At 46.0% G+C, this 21,333-nt stretch overlaps 2 protein-coding genes across 2 annotated transcripts in view; one reads left to right on the forward strand and one right to left on the reverse strand.

Moving 5' to 3' along the window:
* Positions 1 to 21,333, forward strand: part of LOC112611850 (zinc finger protein 136) — a 520,810-nt gene that overhangs the window by 350,932 nt on the left and 148,545 nt on the right. The window lies entirely within an intron of this gene.
* ZNF878 (zinc finger protein 878) lies at positions 15,285 to 21,146 on the reverse strand. The gene is made up of 4 exons (XM_025367677.1): positions 21,141 to 21,146; positions 18,190 to 18,316; positions 17,927 to 17,987; positions 15,285 to 16,605 (listed from the first exon to the last, which is right to left on the reverse strand). Exons 1-4 carry the CDS (start codon positions 21,144 to 21,146, stop codon positions 15,285 to 15,287), a joined length of 1,515 nt encoding a protein of 504 aa, XP_025223462.1.

Consider the following 21,333-nt stretch of genomic DNA (forward strand, 5'->3'; position numbering starts at 1 on the left):
TTTTTTTTTTTTTTTTTTTTTTTTTTTTTTTTGAGGCGGAGTCTCGCTCTGTCGCCCAGGCTGGAGTGCAGTGGCCAGATCTCAGCTCACTGCAAGCTCCACCTCCCAGGTTCACGCCATTCTCCTGCCTCAGCCTCCCGAGTAGCTGAGACTACAGGCGCCCGCCACCTCGCCCGGCTAGTTTTTTGTATTTTTAAAGTAGAGACGGGGTTTCACCGTGTTAGCCAGGATGGTCTCGATCTCCTGAACTCGTGATCCGCCCGTCTCGGCCTCCCAAAGTGCTGGGATTACATTAAAAATGTTTTTATTATCTTTGTTTTGTTTAAGGACAGGTTCTTGCTCTGTCACCCACGCTATGGTGCAGGGGCATGATGACAGCTCACTGTAGCCTTGACTTCCCAGGCTCAAGCTATCTCTCCCTTCCTGAGTAGATGATAATACAGGCTCCTGCCACCACACATGGTGAATTTCTTAATTTTTGTCGAGACAGGGTCTCTTTATGTTGCCCAGGCTGGTCTCAAACTCCTGGGCTGAAGCCATTCTCCCACCTCAGCATCCAAAAGCAACTACTTTTCTTGAAGTCCCAAAAGCCTCAGAAAGGATATAAAATGATTATTATGCAAAAAGGACCCATGGAAAGATATCAATGGAAAAATATAATAAATATACAGATGTTATATGTCCTTAAACACACACTGATTATCACTGTGATGTAATCTCTCTGAAATACATCTAGTATTTTATTATATTCCATGAAATGCACAAGCAGGTTTGTTTCTTCGTTGAAATTAAGAAAAACTACTTCTAAACACTGAAATAGAAGACAATGACTAAGAATAGCCAGGATAAGCTGGGTGCAGTAGCTCACACCTGTAATCCCAGCACTTTGGGAGGCGGAGGTGGGCAGATCACCTGAGGTCAAGAGTTCAAGACCAGACTGGCCAACATGGTGAAACCCCTCTCTACTAAAAATATAAAAATTAGCTGTGCATGGTAGCATGTGCCTGTAGTCCCAGCTACTTGCGAGGCTGAGGCAGGGAGAATCACTTGAACCCAAGAGGAAGAGGTTGCAGTGAGCCGAGATTGCACCACTGCACTCCAGCCTGGGTGACAGAGCAAGATTCTGTCTCAAAAAAAAAAAAAAAATAGCCAGGATGTTGTATAAAATATGACTAAGGGATGTTATGACATAAATGTTTACATTTTCCCACTCCAAATCATACAGCGACACCCTAACCTGTAATACGATGGAATTAAGATGGCATCTCTGAGAAGTCATTAGAATTAGATAAGAGCATCAGAGTAGATCCCTTGTGAATGGGATTAGTAATCTTATGAGACACGGGATAGCCTGTTTCCTCTTTCTCTCTGTCATGTGAAAAAAAAAAAAAAAAGCTGACCCGGCCCAGTGGCTCACGCATGTAATCCCAGCACTTTGGGAGCCTGAGGTGGGTGGATCACAAGGTCAGGAGTTTGAGACCAGCCTGGCAAAGATGGTGAAACCCTGTCTCTATTAAAAAATACAAAAAATTAGCCGAGCATGGTAGCAGGCACCTGTAATCCCAGCTACTCAGGAGACTGAGGCAGGAGAATTGCTTGAACCTGGGAGGCAGAGGTTACAGTGAGCCAAGATCACACCACCGTACTATAGCCTGGGCGACAGAGCAAGATTCTGTCTCAAAAAAAAAAAAAAAAAAAGCCGTCTGCAAACCAGGATGTAGGCTCTTACCAGGCACCAGATCTGTCAGTACCCTGAACATGGACCTCACAACTTCCAGAACTGTCAGAAATAAATGTTTATTCTTTTTTTTTTTTTTTTTTTTTGAGACAGAGTCTCACTCTGTCACCAGGATGGAGTGACGTGGCTTGATCTCGGCTTACTGCAACCTCTGCCTCCCAGGTTCAAGTGATCCTCCTACCTCAGCCTCCTGAGTAGCTGGGACTACAGGTGCGCACCAGCATGCCCAGCCAATTTTTTGTATTTTTAGTAGAGACGGGGTTTCACCATGTTAGCCAGGATGGTCTTGATCTCTTGACCTCGTAATCCGCCCGCCTCAGCCTCCCAAAGTGCTGGGATTACAGGTGTGAGCCACCGCACCCGGCCTAGAAATCTTTATTCTTTAAGTCACCCGGTCTATGGGAATTTGATATAAAACCTCAAGATAACTAAGACAGACAGGCACTATCCCCAGAATACATCACAGCTTTGAGATCTATACTAAGAGAACATGATATTCACAGAGAGATGGAAATACAGACCAATGGAGGGGGTCTGTGGGTACAAAAACACAGAATGAATAAGACCTAGAATTTGCAAGCACAACAGATTGACTATAGTGAAAAATAATATATTGTACATTTTGAAATAACTAAAAGAGCTGGGCATACTGGCTTATGCCTGTAATCCCAGCACTTTTGGAGGTGGAGGCAGGGGGATTACTTGAGCTCAGGAGTTCGAGACAAGCCTGAGCAACATGGTGAAACCCCATCTCTATGAAAAATACAAAAATTAGCTGGGTGTGGTCACAGCTATTTGGGAAGCTGAAGCAGGAGGATCACTTGAACCTGGGAGGTGGAGGTTGCAGTGGTGTGGTTGGCTCACGCCTGTAATCCCAGCATTTTGGGAGGCCGAAGCAGGCGGATCATGAGGTCAAGAGATTGAGACCATCTTGGTCAACATGGTGAAACCCAATCTCTACTAAAAATACAAAAATTATCTGGGTGTGGTGGTGCGCACCTGTAGTCCCAGCTATTTGGGAGGCTGAGGCAGGAGATTCGCTTGAACCCAGGAGGCAGAAGTTGCAGTGAGCCGAGATCGCGCCACTGCACTCCAGCTTGTTCAGAGTGAGACTCCATCTCAAAAAAAAAAAAAAAAAAAGACACAGCAACTGAGCAACATTCATGTTAAAATAGATACCAAGCCAGGCACAGTGGCTCACACCTGTAATCCCAGCACTTTGGGATGCCAAGGGGGGCGGATCACTTGAGGTCAGGAATTCAAGATCAGCCTAGCCAGCATGGCGAAACCCCTTCTCAACTAAAAAAAAAATACAAAAATTAGCTGGGCGTGGTGGCAGGCACTAGCTACTTGGGAGGCTGAGGCACAAGAATCGCTTGGACTCAGGGAGGTGGAGGTTGCAGTGAGCCAAGATCATGCCACTGCACTCCAGCCTAGGCAACACAGTGAGACTCTGTCTAAAAAATAAATAAAGTAATATCAAAAGACAAAATGGACTCTTTGTGGAAATAAGACACGAAATCTGGGCAATATAGGAAGACCTCATCCCTACAAAAAATAATTAGCTAGGCAGAGTGGCATGCACCTGTGGTCCCAGCTACTCGGAAGGCTCAGGTAGGACTGAGCCTTCCTAGGCTTGAGCCCAGGAAGTCAAGGCTGCAGTGAGCTGTGATCACACCAGTACACTCCAGCCTGGGTGACAGCAAGACCCTTTTTAAGAAAAAAAAAAAGTCCTCCATCCTGCAAAGAAGAATAACTGATTTTTTTTTTCCAGTCGCCCAGGTTGGAGTGCAGTGGCGCAATCTCGGCTCACTGCAACCTCTGCCTTCCAGGTTCAACCGATTCTCCTGCTTCAGCCTCCCAAGTAGCAGGGACTACGCGCATGTGCCACCATGCCTGACTAATTTTTTGTATTTTTAGTACAGACAGGGTTTCACCATGTTGGCCAGGATGGTCTCAATCTCCTGACCTGGTGAACTGCATGCCTCAGCCTCCCAAAGTGTTGGGATTACAGGCATGAGCCACCATGCCCGGCCAGAACTGATATTTTGGGTACTCTTTGTAATTCACCAATCTACCATATTTTCTTGTGGAAATTATTTCATTTTTCTCCAGTTATAATAGTAAACTTTCCCTATTTTTCTCCAGTAGCATTCCTAAAACTAGTCCCTATAATACCATTGGAAATCACCCACAACAAAAGGATACACCTGAGAGATGTACTACACTGCCTGTAGAGAAGAAAAAAACATATTAAGAAATGGAATACAAGACTAAATAGAGATTTTTTTTTTTTTTTTTTTTTTTTTTTTGAGATGGAGACTTGCTCTATAGCACAGGCTGGAGTACAATGGCACAATGTCAGCTCACTGCAGCCTCCACCTCCCAGGTTCAAGGGATTCTCGTGCCTCAGTCTCCCAAGTAGCTGGGATTACAGGCGTGTGCCACTACACCCAGCTAACTTTTGTATTTTTAGTAGAGACAGGGTTTCATCGTGTTGGCCAGGTTGGTCTTGAACTCCTGACCTCAGGTGATCCACCTGCCTTGGCCTCCCAAAGTGCTGGGGTTACAGGCGTGAGCCACTGCATCCAGCCATCTTTTTTCTGAAATCTACCTCTTTCTGGCCTGTGTGTAAAATTTTCTTATTTTGCAAGCTCTAGTGAAAAATGCAATTTACAATTAACAAAAAACCTGAAACTGCAATAAGTGAACAATTATTTACAAAAAGACAAACCCACAGAAGGGCAATGCTGACTAGAACACAGTGATGTTTGACTCAAGTGTCAGCACAGGCCATGTTATCACATGGGACATTTCTCTATGCTCATCCTGCTCACTGAAGTGCTGAATGACTCTTTTCCAACAACACTGCACTGTGCCCCCGTGTGCCCCAAGTGCATTTCTTGTTTTTTTTTTCCTCTTGAGACGGAGTCTCACTCACTTGCCCAGGATGGAGTGCAATGGTGCGATCTCTGCTCAGTGCAGAATCCACCTCCCAGGTCCAAGCAATTCTCGGGCCTCAGCCTCTGGAGTAGCTGGGACTACAGGTGTGTGCCACCACACCTGGCTAATCTCTTTTGTATTTCTAGTAAAGCCAAGGTTTCACCATATTGACCAGGCTGGTCTCAAACTCCTGGCCTCAAGTGATCTACCCACCTCAACCTCCCAAAGTGTTGGGATTATAGGCCTGAGCCACTGCATCTTGCCAGTGCATTTTCATTTACCAGACTGAGGCAGGAGAGTGGCATGAACCCGGGAGGTGGAGCTTACAGTGGCGGAGATCATGCCACTACACTCCAGCCTGGGCGACAGAGCGAGACTCCGTCTCAAAAACAAAACAAAAACAAGAAACGGGCCCAGCGCAGTGGCTCACACCTGTAATCCCAGCACTTTGGGAGGCCAAGGCTGGTGGATCACGAGGTCAGGAGATGAAGAGCATCCTGGCTAATACAGTGAAATCCCGTCTCTACTAAAAGTATAAAAAATGAGCCAGGCATGGTGGCGGGTGCCTTTAGTCCCACCTACTGGGAGGCTGAGGCAGGAGAATGCTGTGAACCCGGGAGGCAGAGCTTGCAGTGAGCAGAGATCGCACCACTGCACTCCAGCCTGGGCGACAGAGCGAGACTCCATCTCAAAAAAAACCCACAAAAAAACCAAAAACAAATAGCTGATATTACGAATTGAAGAAGGAGAGATGGTGTCTGGAAATTTTAGAAAGGAACTGAAATTTTAGTATTGTACTGAAAGCTCTCCAGAGGTAGGCCAGGGTCACAGGGTGGAGGGTTTGAGATCTCCCTTCCCATATATTTAGAAAATGCAGAGAAGTACCAGTCAACTGGGGAGTGTTGAAAATTTTGAATAAGAAGTAATTAAACTTAACTGCCTATAGTACTCTTAAGATCTCGGAACCAAGCACATGGAAATCAAATTCAAATGCTATTCATATAAATTACTAACTTATGTGACACTATGTGGCCTGAGAAAACAATAAGAAGTTACTAATTTATTGGGAAATGAAATATGAGCTTAACCAGTTACAATTGGTCGAGTAACCTCTGATTATACAACCAAAAAATTTCTGCTATATGGTCTGTGAAAAAAGGTAATTCAAAAATTTAAGCTGTTGGAACTCCAGATTATCTTGAACTTTAATGTGATTCTGGAATTGAGTCACCTGACAGACACCGGAAAGAGCCAGCTGGACCCCTCCCACACCTGACTACAGATTAACCTTCCGACAAGCCTCATTATATCCGCTTCCTTTAGGAGCTTACACACAGCCACTGATCCATCTTCACGTTAAAACAGACAGCCGACTGGAAACGCAGACTCTGTGACAATAAGATACCAAATTACAAACAAGACCTAAGGCCACGCAAGGCAAGAGGTAAGTCAAATCTTAGAATTCATAAAATCTAAAGAAACAGGTCTTTTGTCTTGGCTGAGATGAAATCACATGACAGATACCAGACCCTCTTCACTGAAGCATTCCTTCCTACCTCCTCGAAATTTTAAACAAAGCTTCACACTCTCCACCAACGGCCACCTACGGAATCTGTCAACCACCTGCGCCTTCTAAGCCCCCTTCCACAGGTCCCGCCCTTTCTGCCCAAAGGAACTCACACCTTCCAGGCATTGATGCATAATTTTCCCTGCAATTCCTGTCTCCCTGAAATGAATAAAAGCAAACTGTCTTGAGCCGCCTCGGGACCACTTACCCCAGGTCTCCTGGGGTTGTGTTTTCCTCAGCCGAGGCCTCTCCTATTTGGCTCTGAATAAACTTCTTTAAGTTATTACACAGTTTGGCATTTTCCGTTAACAAATTACAAGCCAGGACTGGGTGTTTATCATTCAGGAATCTCAAAGGAACTCTTTAATTATTAATATACTTTTAAAAAACCCTATTCTGAGAAGCAAAACTCTTGAATTGTTAAAGTGTCTGAGTTTAATTTTTAAGAGGAGAAAGGAGCTACTGGGGACCCCACAGCCCACCCTCCTCCTACACAAACCCCAAACCCGAGGCGGGATCCCCCATGACCCTCGCGTGGTCCCCGCACAATCTGGGGAGACACGGGGCAGCGGGCGCGGAGCTGCCCAGAGAGGGCTCTGGGAACTGGGTGATAGTCGCCGCGCAGGGACGGGACGAGACGCCCGGGTCCCGGCTGCCGGCCCAGCCCCACCGTGGGGCCAAAGGGACCAAGGGCCGAGCTGTCCCAACGGAATTCGGGTCCCAGACCCCGGAGTCGCCGCGGGGAGACCCGGGTCCCATCACAGCCGGTTCCGGCCGGTTCCAACCAGCTCCTTCCCCGTCTCGGGAACCCTGGCCCGCACGCTCACCATTTCTTGCTTTCAGGTGACTCTCACGACCAGTGCGGGTCACAGCACAGGCAACAGAAGCTATGGCAGAGGCACCTGAACCCTCTGGGAGGGGAAAGCCAGGTTCCCAACCTCAGCTCGCCGCCTGGAGGAGAGCAAGGCCTTCGCCCTCCCAGATGGGCAGTTGGCAGGGCCCCGCCCAGCGCCCCTGATTGGACGAGGCGCCGGGCCCCGCCCCCTCAGCCGTGAGTGACAGTAGAAGCCCTTGGTAACGGGGCTCTGAGAACCGGTTTGACAGGATCTAGCGATAGATTCTTTAAGCCAGACGTCTGTAACCTTTTTAGCACCAGAACCGGTTTTGTGGAGGACAGTTCTCCTACCGGAGCAGATAGTTTCGGGATGAAACTTCCACCTCAGATCATCAGGCATTTGATCCTCGTAAGGCAAACCCAACCTAGATCCTTCGCATGCGCAGCTCAGAATAGGAACGGTTCGGGCTCCTATGACGCACTAATGCCTCTGCTGATCTGACAGGAAGCATAGCTCTGGCGATAATGCCCGCTGGCTCGCCCGCCAGCCGCTCCCCTCCTGCTGTGCGGACTGGTTCTTACAGGCCATGGACCCGGGGTTGGGAACCCCCGCCATAGGGTACTGTTGAATAGAAACTTTAGCTTGTGCGGGGGAGTAGCTCATGCCTGTAACCCCACCACTTTGGGAAGGCAAGGCCGGCAGGGCAGATTGCTTCAGCCCAGGAACTTGAGACCAGCCTGGGTAACATAGCAAAACCCCGCCCCTACAAAAAATACAAAAATTAGTCGGGCATGGTGGTGCATGTTTGTAGTCCCAGCTACTTGGAAGGCTGAGATGACAGGATCGCCTGAGCCCAGAAAGGTCGAGGCCAAAGTGAGCTGTGGTTTTACCAGCCTAGGTGTCAGAGTGAGACCCTGTCTCCGAAGGAAAAAAAAAGGGAATTGCAATAGAGTCGGCTAAATGAAAGACCAGAGTTTTATTTTTATTCAAGTCTTCCTCCCTAAAAATTGGGAGGCTAGGTTTTGTTTTGCTTTGTTTTTGAGACGGAGTCTCGCTGTCGCCCATGCTGGACAGCAGTGGCGTAATCTCGGTTCACTGCAACCTCCGCCTCCTGGGTTCAAGCGATTCTCCTGCCTCAGCCTCCTGAGTAGCTGGGATTACAGTCGCGCCCCACCACGCCCGGCTAATTTTTGTATTTTAGTAGAGACAGGGTTTCATCATGTTGGTCAGGCTGGTCTAACTCCTGACCTCATGATCCGCCCGCCTCGGCCTATGGAAGTGCTGGGATTACAGGCGTGAGCCACCGCACCCGGCCGAGAGTGGGGGTTTTAAAGGTAATTTGGTGAGCAGGAGGCTGGAAAATAGGGAATGCTGATTGGTCGTGAAAAGGATGTATCACAGGGAGTCTAAGCTGTCTTCTTGCAGTGAGTCAGTTCTTGGCTAGGGGCCACTGGAGCAGGTGAGCCAGTTTATTGGTCTGTGTGATGCCAGCTAATCCATCAGAATGAAGGGTCTCAGAAATACCTGAAACACCAATCTTAGGTCTTACAACAATATTATCCACAGGAGCAAGTGGCAAGGTTGGGAATCTTGTGTCCTCTGGCCGCATATTTCCTGAACCATAATTTCTAATCTTGTGGCTAATTTCTTAGTTTTACAAAGGCAATCTGGTTCCCAAGCGAGGAGATGATTTCTTTTGGGAAGCGGCAGTTACAACTTTTGCTTTAAAGCTAAACTAAACTCCTTCTAATATCAGTAAGACCTATAACCAGGAATGAACAGGGGTAGCTTGGAGGCTAAAGAAAACGTGGAGTTGCTTAGATCTGATCTCTTTCACTGTCATCATTTTCACTGTTACAATTCTTGCAAAGGAGTTTTCAGATGTAGAGTCATAATTTTAGCTCCTGGCAACATTTATGTTGGAATTTATATACAGCAACTAAATCACTGGAACAGGATAATTGGTTGAGGATTTACTAACTGTTCCATCAGGTAGAAGTGGCACTTTTTTGATTTAACTGAAAGCACTATTTCTTGAGCCATGGAAACTGAGTATAGCAATGATATGTGATCTAAAGAATGTTCCCACTCTGCTTCTTCTCTCTAGTGAAGTCCTGCCAGGCACCTTACTACTTCCACTGCCACTTTTTCCTCCTCCAAATGTGGCTAAGCAATTACTTCCCTTATGGAAGACTGCAAAGATGAAAACATGGCTAGGTTGATGGGGTCACTCTTAGACAAGGTAGACTTATGTTATACTTTTTGCAAAGGTGACTTCAGATATGGAATCATAATTTTAGCTGCTGGCAGCAATGATGTTGGAATTCACATACAGACACTAAATGACCGGAAAAGGACAAGTCGTTGAAGGTTTACTAATTGTTCCCTCAAGTGGAAGTGCCATTCCCTATTGATTTAACTGACAGCATTATATCCTCAGCCATGGACACTGAGTACAGCAATAATGTGATCTAAAGAACTTTCCACTCTGAGGGCCAGGTGCAGTGGCTCACGCCTGTAATCTCAACACTTTAGGAGGCCAAGGAAGGCAGATCACATAAGGTAAGGAGTTAAAGACCAAGCTGGCCGACACAGCGAAACTCTATCTCTACTAAAATCACACAAATTAGCTGGGCGTGGGCTGGGCGCAGTAGCTCACGCCTGTAATCACAGCACTTTGGGAGGCTGAGGTGGGCAGATCATCTGAGGTTGGGAGTTCAAGACCAGCCTGACCAACATAGAGAAACTCCGTCTCTATTAAAAATACAAAATTAGTTGGGTATGCTGGCGCATGCCTGTAATCCCAGGTACTCGGGAGGCTGAGGCAGGAGAATCGCTTGAACCTAGGAGGCGGAGGTTGCGGTGAGCCGAGATTGCGCCATTGCACTCCAAAAGCAAAACTGCGTCTCAAAAAAAAAAAAAAAAAATTAGGCGGGTGTGGTGGTGCCCACCTGTAGTCCCACCTACTCAGGAGGCCAAGGCATGAGAATCACCTGAACCTGGGAGGTGGAGGCTGCAGTGAGCTGAGATCCCGCCACTGCACTCCAGCCTGGGTGACAGAGTGAGACTATCTTAAAAAAAAAAAAAAAAAAAAAACACAAAAAACAAAAGGCTGGGCGCGGTGGCTCATGCCTGTAATCCCCGCACTTTGGGAGGCTGAGGCAGGCAGATCATCTGAGGTCAGGAGTTCAAGACCAGCCTGGCCAACATGGTGAAACCCCATCTCTACTTAAAATACAAAAAATTAGCTGGGCATGATGGTATGCACCTGTAATCCCTGCTTCTTGGGAGACTGAGGCAGGAAAATCGCTTGAACACGGGAGGTGGAGGTTGCAATGAGCCGAGATTATGCCACTGCACTTCAGCCTGGGGTACAAAAGTGAGACGTCGTCTCAAAAAAAAAAAAAAAAATACTTCCTACTCTGCTTCTTCCCTCTGGTAATGTTCTGCCAGGTACATTGCTACTTCTACTGACACTTTTTCGTCCTCCAAAGGTAGCTAAGCAATTGTTATTTCCCTTATGGAAAACTGAATATAAATGGGAACATAGCTAGGCCAATGAGGTCACGCAGGGGCAAAGGAGACTTATGTTGTATAGCAAGTTTTCTTTTCAGTAGCTTAATTTTCACTTCTATTTGTTTAATTTTTTATTTTTTTGGAGACAGAGTCTCACCTGTCATCCAGACTGGAGTGCACTAGCATGATCTCAGCTCACTGCAACCTCTACCTCCTGGATTCAAGCAATCCTCTCACCTCAGCCTCCTGAGTAGCTGGGACCACAGGCCCATGCCACCATAACTGGCTAATTTTTGTATTAGTTTGTAGACACAAATTCTCACTATGTTGCCCAGGCTGGTCTTAAACTCCTGGGCTCCAGCGATCTGCCCACCTTGACCTCCCACACAGTGCTGGGATTGATTGCAGGTGTGAGCAACCACGCCCAGCTTTCATTTCTACTTTTTGATTATTTTAAAATTTTATTTGTTTATTTATTTTTCTTTTTTCTTTTCTTTTCTTTCTTTTTTTTTTTTTTTGGAGACGGAGTCTCGCTCTGTAGCCCAGGCTGGAGTGCAGTGGCGCGATCTCCACTCACTGCAAGCCCCGCCCTCCGGGTTCATGCCATTCTCCTGCCTCAGCCTCCAGAGTCGCTGGGACTACAGGCGCTCGCCACCACGCCCGGCTAATTTTTTGTATTTTTTTTAGTAGAGACGGGGTTTCACAGTGTTAGCCAGGATGGTCTCGATTTCCTGACCTTGTGATCCACCCGTCTCGGCCTCCCAAAGTGCTGGGATTACAGGCGTGAGCTATTTATTTTTAGAGACAAGATCTTTCTACCTAGTCCAGGCTGGGGAACAGTGCAGCATTAAACTCCCACGCTAAAGTAATCCTTCTGACTTAGCTTCGTGACAAGCAGTGACCAGACACATGACATCACACCTGAATGTTTTACAAAATTAATAGTGCCTAAATATGGCAGGGCACGGTGGCTCATGCCTCTAACCCTAGCACTTTGGGAAGCCAAGGCAGGTGTGATCACCTGAGGTCTGGAGTTCGAGACCAACCTGGCCAACATGGTGAAACCTCGTCTCTACTAAATATACAAAAATTAGCTGGGCGTGGTGGTGGGCACCTGTAATCCTAGCTACTCAGGAGGCTGAGGCAGGAGAATCGCTTGAACCCAGGAGGCGGAAGTTGCAGTGAACCAAGATCACACCACTTCACTCCAGCCTGGGCAAAAGAGCAAAATTCCGTCTTAAAAAAAAAAAATTTAGGCCGGGCGCGGTGGCTCAAGCCTGTAATCCCAGCACTTTGGGAGGCCGAGACGGGCGGATCACGAGGTCAGGAGATCGAGACCATCCTGGCTAACACGGTGAAACCCCGTCTCTATTAAGAAATACAAAAAACTAGCCGGGCGCGGTAGCGGGCGTCTGTAGTCCCAGCTACTCGGGAGGCTGAGGCCGGAGAATGGCGTGAACCCGGGAGGCGGAGCTTGCAGTGAGCTGAGATCCGGCCACTGCACTCCAGCCCGGGCGACAGAGCGAGACTCCGTCTCAAAAAAAAAAAAAAAAAAAAAAAAAAAAAAAAAAAAATTTGGCCGGGAGTGTGGCTCACGCCAGTAATCCCAACACTTTGGGAGGCCGAGGCAGGTAGGTCACAAGGTCAGGAGTTCGAGACCAGTCTGGCCAACATAGTGAAACCCCGTCTCTACTAAAAGTACAAACAAATCAGCCAGGTGTGGTGGTGGGTGCCTATAATCTCAGCTACTCGGGAGGCTGAGGCAGGAGAATTGCTTCAACCCACGAGGCAGAGGTTGCAGTGAGACGAGATTGTGCCATTGCACTCCAGCCTGGGTGACAGAGCGAGATTCTGTCTCAAAAAAAAAAAAAAACCCGAAAAAGAAACCAGCCGGGAGTGGTGGATCATGCCTGTAATACCAGCACTTTGGGAGGCCAAGGCAGGCAGATCACAAGGTCAACAGATCAAGACCATCCCAGCCAACATGGTAAAATGCCATCTCTACTAAAAATACAAAACTTAGCCAGGCGTGGTGGTGCGTGCCCATAGTCCCAGCTACTCAGGAAGCTGAGGCAAGAGAATCCCTTGAACCAGGGAGGTGGAGGTTGCAGTGAGCCGAGATCACGCCACTGCACTCCAGCCTGGTGACAGAGCAAGACTCCATCTCAAAAAAATAAAAATAAATGTATAAAATTCAGCCAGGCATGGTGGCACATGCCTGTAGTCCCATCTACTCAAAAGGCTAAGGCAGAATTGCTTGAACCCAGGAGGTGGATGTTGCAGTGAGTCAAGATCACGCCACTGCACTCCAACCTGGGCGATAAGAGCAAGACTCTGTCTCAAAAAGAAGAAATAAATTCCACATACCAAACTAGTCCCAGGAATAAATATGCAATTTATTAAACAAGAAAACAAGAATAGCCTAACACAATAGCCAAAAAAGTTAAAATTTCAGAAATATTTGTTTTCCCATGAAAACTAGATAGCAGTATTATGGTGGCTCATGCCTGTAATTTCAGCACTCTGGGAGGCCAAGGCAGGACTGTTTGAACCCAGGAGTTCCAGAGTACTGTGGGCAACACAGGGAGACCAGGTGTCTACAAGAAAAATTAAGAAATTAGGTGGGTGTGGCCAGGCGCGGTGGTTCATGCCTGTAATCCCAGCACTTTGGGAGGCCAAGGCAGGTAGATCACAAGGTGAGGAGTTTGAGACTAGTCTGGCCAATATGGTGAAACCCCATCTCTACTAAAAATGCAAAAGTAAACGGGCGTGGTGATGCATGCCTGTAATCCCAGCCGAGACCATGCCACTGCACTCCAGCCTGGGCGACAGAGCGAGGCTCCGTCTCAAAAAAAAAAAAAAAAAAGAAATTAGATGGGTGTGGTGGCTCACACTTGTAGTCCCAGCTATTCAGGAGGCTGAGATGGGAGGATCCCATGGGCCTGGGAGATGTAGGCTGCAGTGAGCAGTGATCAAGCCACTGCACTCCAGCCTAAGTGAGATGGAGACTGTCTCAAACAAAACAAACTAGGCAAAAAAGCTAAGGATAGCACCTTTGAATTTGTCTCTAAATTGTCATTCAAAGTCTTGGGCCCCCACTAAAGGAATTCCCTGGTAATTAGACACTAGATAAAGCAGAAGTGAAGACTGTACTCTAATTATCCTCCTTTGTTTTAGGTTTCTTCCTGAAGGACTTGAAGTCACTTCCTCTACCCAGGTAACGTTTTTCTGCTGACCCCCAAATTTTAAACAAAGTTGTTCTTCCCTAACCAATTGCAAATCAGGAAATCTTTAAATCTACCTATGACCTGTAAGCCCCGGCTTTAAAATATCCCACCCTTTCAAGTATAAACCAATGAGTAATCTCCATGTATTCATTTGTTATTTTGTGTATAGCATCTACAGTCCTAAAACTTACTCCTGCTTCTAAAAATCCCTGCCTGCAATCCAGTTGGGGAGGTCAGGATTTAAGACTATACCTGTGTGGTCCTCCTTGATTGGAACCCTGCAATAAAAGGCTTTTTCCACATGACTTCAAACCTCAGTGTAAATGCCTTGCTTTCCAGGGCAAGGCAACTGGATCACAGTTCTGTCCTCCACCCCCGGGGCTCTGGTCGCGGCTGGAAATAGGCTTTCTCCCACATCTTTCTCACTTTCATGTAGGAAATAAGTAGTTTCCTTCTTTAAAATCAAAACTGTTTTATCCTCAGGATATATACCTTCACAGATAGCATAAAGTTAACTTTTCAGAATATGTTTATCAGCCAGGTAGAGTGGCTCACAGCTGTAATCCTAGCACTTTTGGATACTAAGGTGGGAGGATTGCTCACAGCTAGTGTTCACAACCAGCCTGAGCAATGGAATGAGAACCTGTCTCTATGAAAGGAATAAAAAATGAGCTAAGAATGGTGGTACCTATCTGTAGTCATAGCTCCTCAGAAGGCTAAGGCAGGAGGATCATTTGAGCCCAAGAGTTCAAGGCTACAGGGAACTATGATTGTACCACTGCACTTCAACCTGGGTGACAAAGGGATACCGGCTCCCAAAACACACACACACACACACACAGACAAATACATATATAAATATATGTATATAAATATCCTATATATTTTACTTATGCATTTTAAATAGTTATGTTTAAATATATATGCATATTTATATACAAAATGTAAATATGTATATTTCACTTTATTTACTTATTTTTTGAGACAGAGTTTCACTCTTGTTGCCCAGGCTAGAGTGCAATGGCGCAATCTCAGCTCTCCGCAACCTCTGCCTCCCAGGTTGAAGTGATTCTCCTGCCTCAGCCTCCCAAGCAGCTGGGATTACAGGCACCTGCCATGCCTGGCTAATTTTGTATTTTTAGTAGAGATGGGGTTTCTCCATGTTGGTCAGGCTGGTCTTGAACTCTTGACCTCAGGTGATCTGCCCACCTCTGCCTCCCAAAGTGCTGGGATTACAGGTGTGAGTCACTGTACCTGGACTATTTTTATTTTATTATGTAATGAAGTCTCACCATGTTGCCCAAGCTGGTCTTGACCTCTTCAGCTTAAGCAATCTTCCTGCCTTGGCTTCCCAAAATGCTGAGATTACAGGTGTCTCTGCGGTGAGTCCTTCCATGCATTTGAAGTTCTGAGGCCCATCTAAGGACTTTACCATATTGCTTACATCCACAGAGTTTCTAGCCAGCGTGAGTCCTTACATGCTTATGAAGCGCTGAGGCAGATCTAAAGGCTTTCCCACATTGCTTACACTCATAGGGTTTCTCTCCAGTGTGAATCTTTTCATGATAGAGAAAAGAGTTGGAAGAAATGAAGGCTTTTCCACATTGTTTACATTTATAAGGTTTCTCTCCAGTGTGAGTCCTTTTATGATAGCGAATGGAATTGGAAGAAATGAAGGCTTTTCCACATTGCTTACACTCATAGGGTTTCTCTCCTGTGTGAGTCCTTTCATGCATTTTAAGTTGTGAGGCAACTCTAAAGGCTTTCCCACATTGCTTACATCCATAGGGTTTCTCTCCTGTGTGAGTTCGTATGTGCTTTTGAAGGATTGAGGCAGATCGGAAAGCCCTCCCACATTGCTCACACTCATAGGGTTTCTCTCCAGTGTGAGTCCTTTCATGATAGTGAAAGGAGTTAGAAGAAGTGAAGGTTTTCCCACATCGTTTACATTCAAAGGGTTTCTCTCCAGTGTGTGTCCTTTCATGGATTCGAAGATCCTTGACAAAACTGAAGGCTTTCTCACATTTCTTACATTCATAAGGTTTCTCTCCAGTGTGAGTCTTTTCATGATAGCGAAAGGAAGTGGAAGAAATAAAGCCCTTACCACACAGCTTACACTCATAGGGTTTCTCTCCAGTGTGTTTTCTTTCATGTACTCGCAGGTACTTGACAGATCTGAAGGCTTTCCTACATTGTGTACACTCATAGGGTTTCTCTCCACTGTGAGTCCTTTCATGATACTGAAAGGAACTGGGACAATTGAAAGCTTTACCACATTGTGTGCATTTATAGCGTTTCTCTCCAGTGTGACTTTTCTCGTGTCTTTTTAACGAACTGGGAGAAAAAAAGGCTTTCCCACATATGTTACAGTTATGAGGTCTCTCTCCAGTGTGCATTCTCATGTGTGTTTGAAAGCTTATAAGATAAGATAATGCTTTCCCACATTGCTTACATTCATAGGGTTTTTTTGCAGAGTGGATTCTTTCATGTCTACGAACAGAACTGGGAAACCTGAATGCTTTCCCACATTCCTTACATTCATAACGCTTTTCCCCAGTGTGAGTTCTTCCATGTATTGAAAGGCTACTGGAATAACTAAAGGCTTTCAGGTGCCTATTAAGAGATGAAAGACCCATGCCGATTTCTCCACACACACTGCTTTCATGTGATTTCACTCCAGGAGTTTTCTTCTTCAGTGTGTCATCTGGAACCTGCGTCAAAACTTCTCCATGCTGATGACTTTCTTCACTTTCAGAGAGTCTCTCTTTTATAAGTCTTCTGTGAACAATGAAAAGCACATTATAATGGGTTTATCACTAATTTTAATTCATTTGCAAGTATTGCACTTGCATTTTTAACAGTGCCCAGTTAGCCAGGCGCAGTGGCTCACGCCTGTAATCCCAGCACTTTGGGAGGCCGAGGCGGGCAGATCACTGGAGGTTGGGAGTTCGAGACCACCCTGACCAACATGGAGAAACCCCGTCTCTACTAAAAATTAAAAATACAAAATCAGGCCGGGCGCGGTGGCTCAAGCCTGTAATCCCAGCACTTTGGGAGGCCGAGACGGGCGGATCACGAGGTCAGAAGATGAGACCCTCCTGGCTAACATGGTGAAACCCCGTCTCTACTAAAAAATACAAAAAACTAGCCGGGCGAGGTGGCGGGCGCCTGTAGTCCCAGCTACTCGGGAGGCTGAGGCAGGAGAATGGCGTAAACCCGGGAGGCGGAGCTTGCAGTGAGCTGAGATCCGGCCACTGCACTCCAGCCCGGGCCACAGAGCAAGACTCCGTCTCAAAAAAACAAAAACTAAATAAATAAACAATAATAATAATAAATACCGTGCCCAGCAAAGTGTAGGCTTTCTGTCCTGTCTGAACATGAATGGAGCACATGTTATAAAAGATGGCCCAGCCATATCTCTTATCAAAAAAGATAATATTGATACAGGAATTTTAAATGCTTTATTTTCATTATTATTATTTTTTTGAGACCAGGTCTCACTCTGTTGCCAGGCTGGAGTGCAGTGGCGTGATCTCGGCTCACTGCAACCTCCGCCTCCCAGGTTCAAGCGATCCTCCTGCCTCAGCCTCCCAAGAGACTACAGGCACACACCACCATGCCCAGCTAATTTTTTGTATTTTTAGTAGAGACGGGGTTTCATCATGATGGCCAGGATGGTCTTGATCTCTTGACCTCATGATCCACCTACCTCAGCCTTCCAAAGTGCTGGGATTTCAGGTGTCAGCCACCATGTCCGGCTTTTAAATGCTATTTTAAAGTATATTATTTTATAAATACTGTCTTTGTCTGTTTGTTTTTGAGTCAGGGTCTCACCCTGTGGCCCAGGCTGCCCTCCAGTGATGCCATCATGAATCAGTGCAACTTCAAACCCAGGTTCAAGTGATCTTCCATCCTGACCTCCAAAAGGGCTGGATTATACATATAAGCCACGTCACACTTTATATGTTTCTAGGGAAGTTTTTCTAAGAATAAATACATTGGAACTAGGTTTATTTCTTATGCTTGCTTCTTTTTAACACTTTCTTCCATTCTAAGATCATCTACAGAGACATTATTTTCTCTTGTAAGTGCCAGTTACCTTAGGTTTCTCCTAGGATTTTGGTGCTCATCTTCAATGTACTGGTTGTTCCACTTTTTTCCTAAAATGCGAACCCAGAAAAAGTCCTGAATTAGTATAAAATTATAAAAAAGGTTACTTGATTCTATGTCCATGGCTCATTGCACCTGTGCCTTATTTATTCAAAGTATTCCCTGACCATATTCCAAATCACTCAACAGCACTGATGAGCTAGAAACACCTGTTCTTTAATTCACTAAGGGAAGTAATACTGTCATTCTTACCTATGGAAGCCAGGTTCCTCAAGGTTTCCTGCATCACTTCCCTGTAGAGATTTTTCTGGGAAGGATCCAGCAAAGCCCACTCTTCTTGGGTGAAGTTCACAGCCACATCCTCAAAGGCCACCGAATGCTGAAATATCCCACATGTAGACAGGAGGATGAGTGAGGCTGGCAGCACTGGGTTCCTACACCCTGTTCCTAGGAAGTTCTCAGGATGCTACGGTGTGTGGACTGCAAACATTTATTCCATGACTTGGTCATCAGACCCCTTACTCTCCGTCTACACTCACTTTTTTACAGAAAACAATTTTGATGCTAGAATTGAATTCTGGATGGGGTAAAGCAACAGCAGAATAGGAAAATGTGTGTTTCTGGTGAGTCCAGGGAGAAAGGCGTGCTGCCTGGACTGCCCTTAATGTCTGAAGTATGGATCTGCGGCACCTGTCATAACAAACTCCTTTGAATTCATGAGCAAAACAAAGTTAACATTAGCAGCCCTAAGGCTGCATATTCTTGAAAATGCCTGTTCACAAAGTTTAACCTTTGTGATGACTAGAAAGTGGGTTTTGTTCTGATTCCAGTAGCAGAAGCCAAAAACAAAAAAAAAAAAAAGGATTTTGCAAGGGGCTTTATTAATCTAACTGATAAGAGAGTCTGGCTGGGCATGGTGGCTCACACCTATAAATCCCAGTACCTTAGGAGGCGAAGGTGGGCGGATCACCTGAGGTCAGGAGTTTGAGACCAACCTGGCCAACATGGCAAAACCCCATCTCTACTAAAAATAATAAAATTAGCCAGGTGTAGTGATGGGCTCTTGTAATTCCAGCTACTTGGGAGGCTGAAGCAGGAGAATCACTTGAACCCAGGAGGCAGAGGTTGCAGTGAGCCAAAAACGTGCCACTGCACTCCAGCCTGGGTGACAGAGCCAACTCTGTCAGTTAAAAAAAAAAAAAAAAAAAAAAAAATTCTAATTGATAAGAGAGTCATATCTAAAACAAAAACTCATGAACAGAAACCTTTCTGGGAAACTGTACGTGAATAGAAAAACCTAAACTGGGCTTGGCACAGTGGCTCATGCCTGTAATTCCAGCACTTTGGGAGGTCAAGGCAGGTGGATCACCTGAGGTCAGGAGTTCAAGACCAGCCTGATCAATATGGTGAAACCCCGTCTCTCCTAATAGATAATCCCAAGTGTTGGTAAACCACAAAAATAAAGACACACACATGAAAGGCTAGATGGTTGATCCGTACATACACTCTACTGGCATTATCTTTTACATTGGAATTTATCCATAATCTACAACCCAGTGACTTTTCCCCCAATATGTGAAAAATTTATGTTGCATTTTCATATGACAAAAAAAAAAAAAAAAACCACAACCATGACATTGTCACCAAGGTCAAAAACTAAACTGTAAACCCAAAACCCATTAAGTAGTGAAATGCTAAGTAAACTGGGCGACCCATGAGGCAAAAAGTCAGAAACAAACCCTTTTGGTATAACATGAAAGGTACATTAATTGCAACACCAAGTTACTGGAAACTCCAAACAGCCAAAATTCTACTTTGTGATAATGGAAAATATGGCAGGCCTGGCAAGGTGGCTCACGCCTGTAATCTCAGCACTTTAGGAGGTGGACGTGGGTGGATCATCTGAGGTCAGGAGTTCGAGACCAGCCTGGCCAACCTGGTGAAACCCCGTCCCTACTAAAAATACAAAAATCAGCTGGGCTTGGTGGTGGGCGCTTGTGATCCCAGCTATGCGGGGGGCCGAGGCAGGAGAATCACTTGAACCTGTGAGGTGGAGATTGCAGTGAGCCAAGATCACACACTGCACTCCAGCCTGGGCAACAGAGCAAGACTCTGTCTCAAAAAAAAAAAAGGCTTGGCGCAGTGGCTCAGCACTTTGGGAGGCTGAGGTGGGTGGATCACAAAGCACAAAGTCAGGAGTTTGAGACCAGCCTGGCCAATATGGTGAAACCCCGTCTCCACTAAAAATACAAAAAGTAGCTGGGCGTGGTGGCAGGCACCTGCAAGCCCAGCTACTCAGGAAGCTGAGGCAGGAGAATCGCTTGAACCCAGGAGGCAGACGTTGCAGTGAGCCGAAATCATGCCACTGCACTCCAGCCTGGGTGACAGAGGGAGCTCCGTCTCAAAAAAAAAAAAAAAAGAAAGAACAAAAAAGATAATGCAGCTACAAAGAATAACAAAAAGAAGGCTGGGTGAGGTGGCTCATATGTGTAATTCCAGCACTTTGGGAGACGGATCACCTAAGGTCAGGAGTTCAAGAACAGCCCAGCTAAAGTGGTAAAACCCCATCTCTACTAAAAATACAAAAATTAGCCAGGCGTGGTGGCAGGTATCTGTAATCCCAGCTACTTGGGAGGCTGAGGAAGGAGAATCGCTTGGACCTGGTAGATAGAAGTTCTAGTGAGCAGAGATGGTGCCACTGCAATCCAGCCTGAGCGACAGAGCAAGACTCCCTCTCAAAAAAAGAAAAAAATAATAACAGGCCGGGCACAGTGGTTCACGCCTGTAATCCCAGCACTTTGGGAAGCCAAGGCGGTTGGAGCATGAGGTCAGGAGTTCAAGACCAGCTTGGCTAACCTAGTGAAACCCCGTCTCTACTAAAAATACAAAAATTAGCCAGGCGTGGTGGCACATGCCTGTAATCCCAGCTACTCGGGAGGCTGAGGCGGAAGAATCGCTTGAACCCGGGAGGTGGAGGTTGCAGTGAGCTGAGATCACACCATTGCACCCCAGCTTGGGCAACAAGAGCGAAACTCTGACTCAAAAAAAAAAAAAAAAAAAAAGGAAAAAAAAGAATAACCAACAGAATCAAAACTTTGACCACCTTTGTGTGTCACAGTTAAGTGACATCAAAGAAACACGCCAGAACTGCCCAAGGACTATTCATTTTCCTGGGTGGTGTTCCTGAGTATTTATGTTCTTACTGACATGGCATCCAATTTTAAAACATCCAATTTTGGCCAGGTACGGTGGCTCATGCCTGTAATCCCAGCACTGTGGGAGGCCAAAGCAGGCAGATCACCTGCGATCAGGAGTTTGAGACCAGCCTGGCCAACATGGTGAAACGCTGTCTCTACTAAAAATACAAAAATTAGCCAGGTATGGTGGCGTGCATCT

This window comes from Theropithecus gelada, chromosome 19 (assembly GCF_003255815.1).
Source record: "Theropithecus gelada isolate Dixy chromosome 19, Tgel_1.0, whole genome shotgun sequence".
NCBI classification, from domain to species: domain Eukaryota; kingdom Metazoa; phylum Chordata; class Mammalia; order Primates; family Cercopithecidae; genus Theropithecus; species Theropithecus gelada.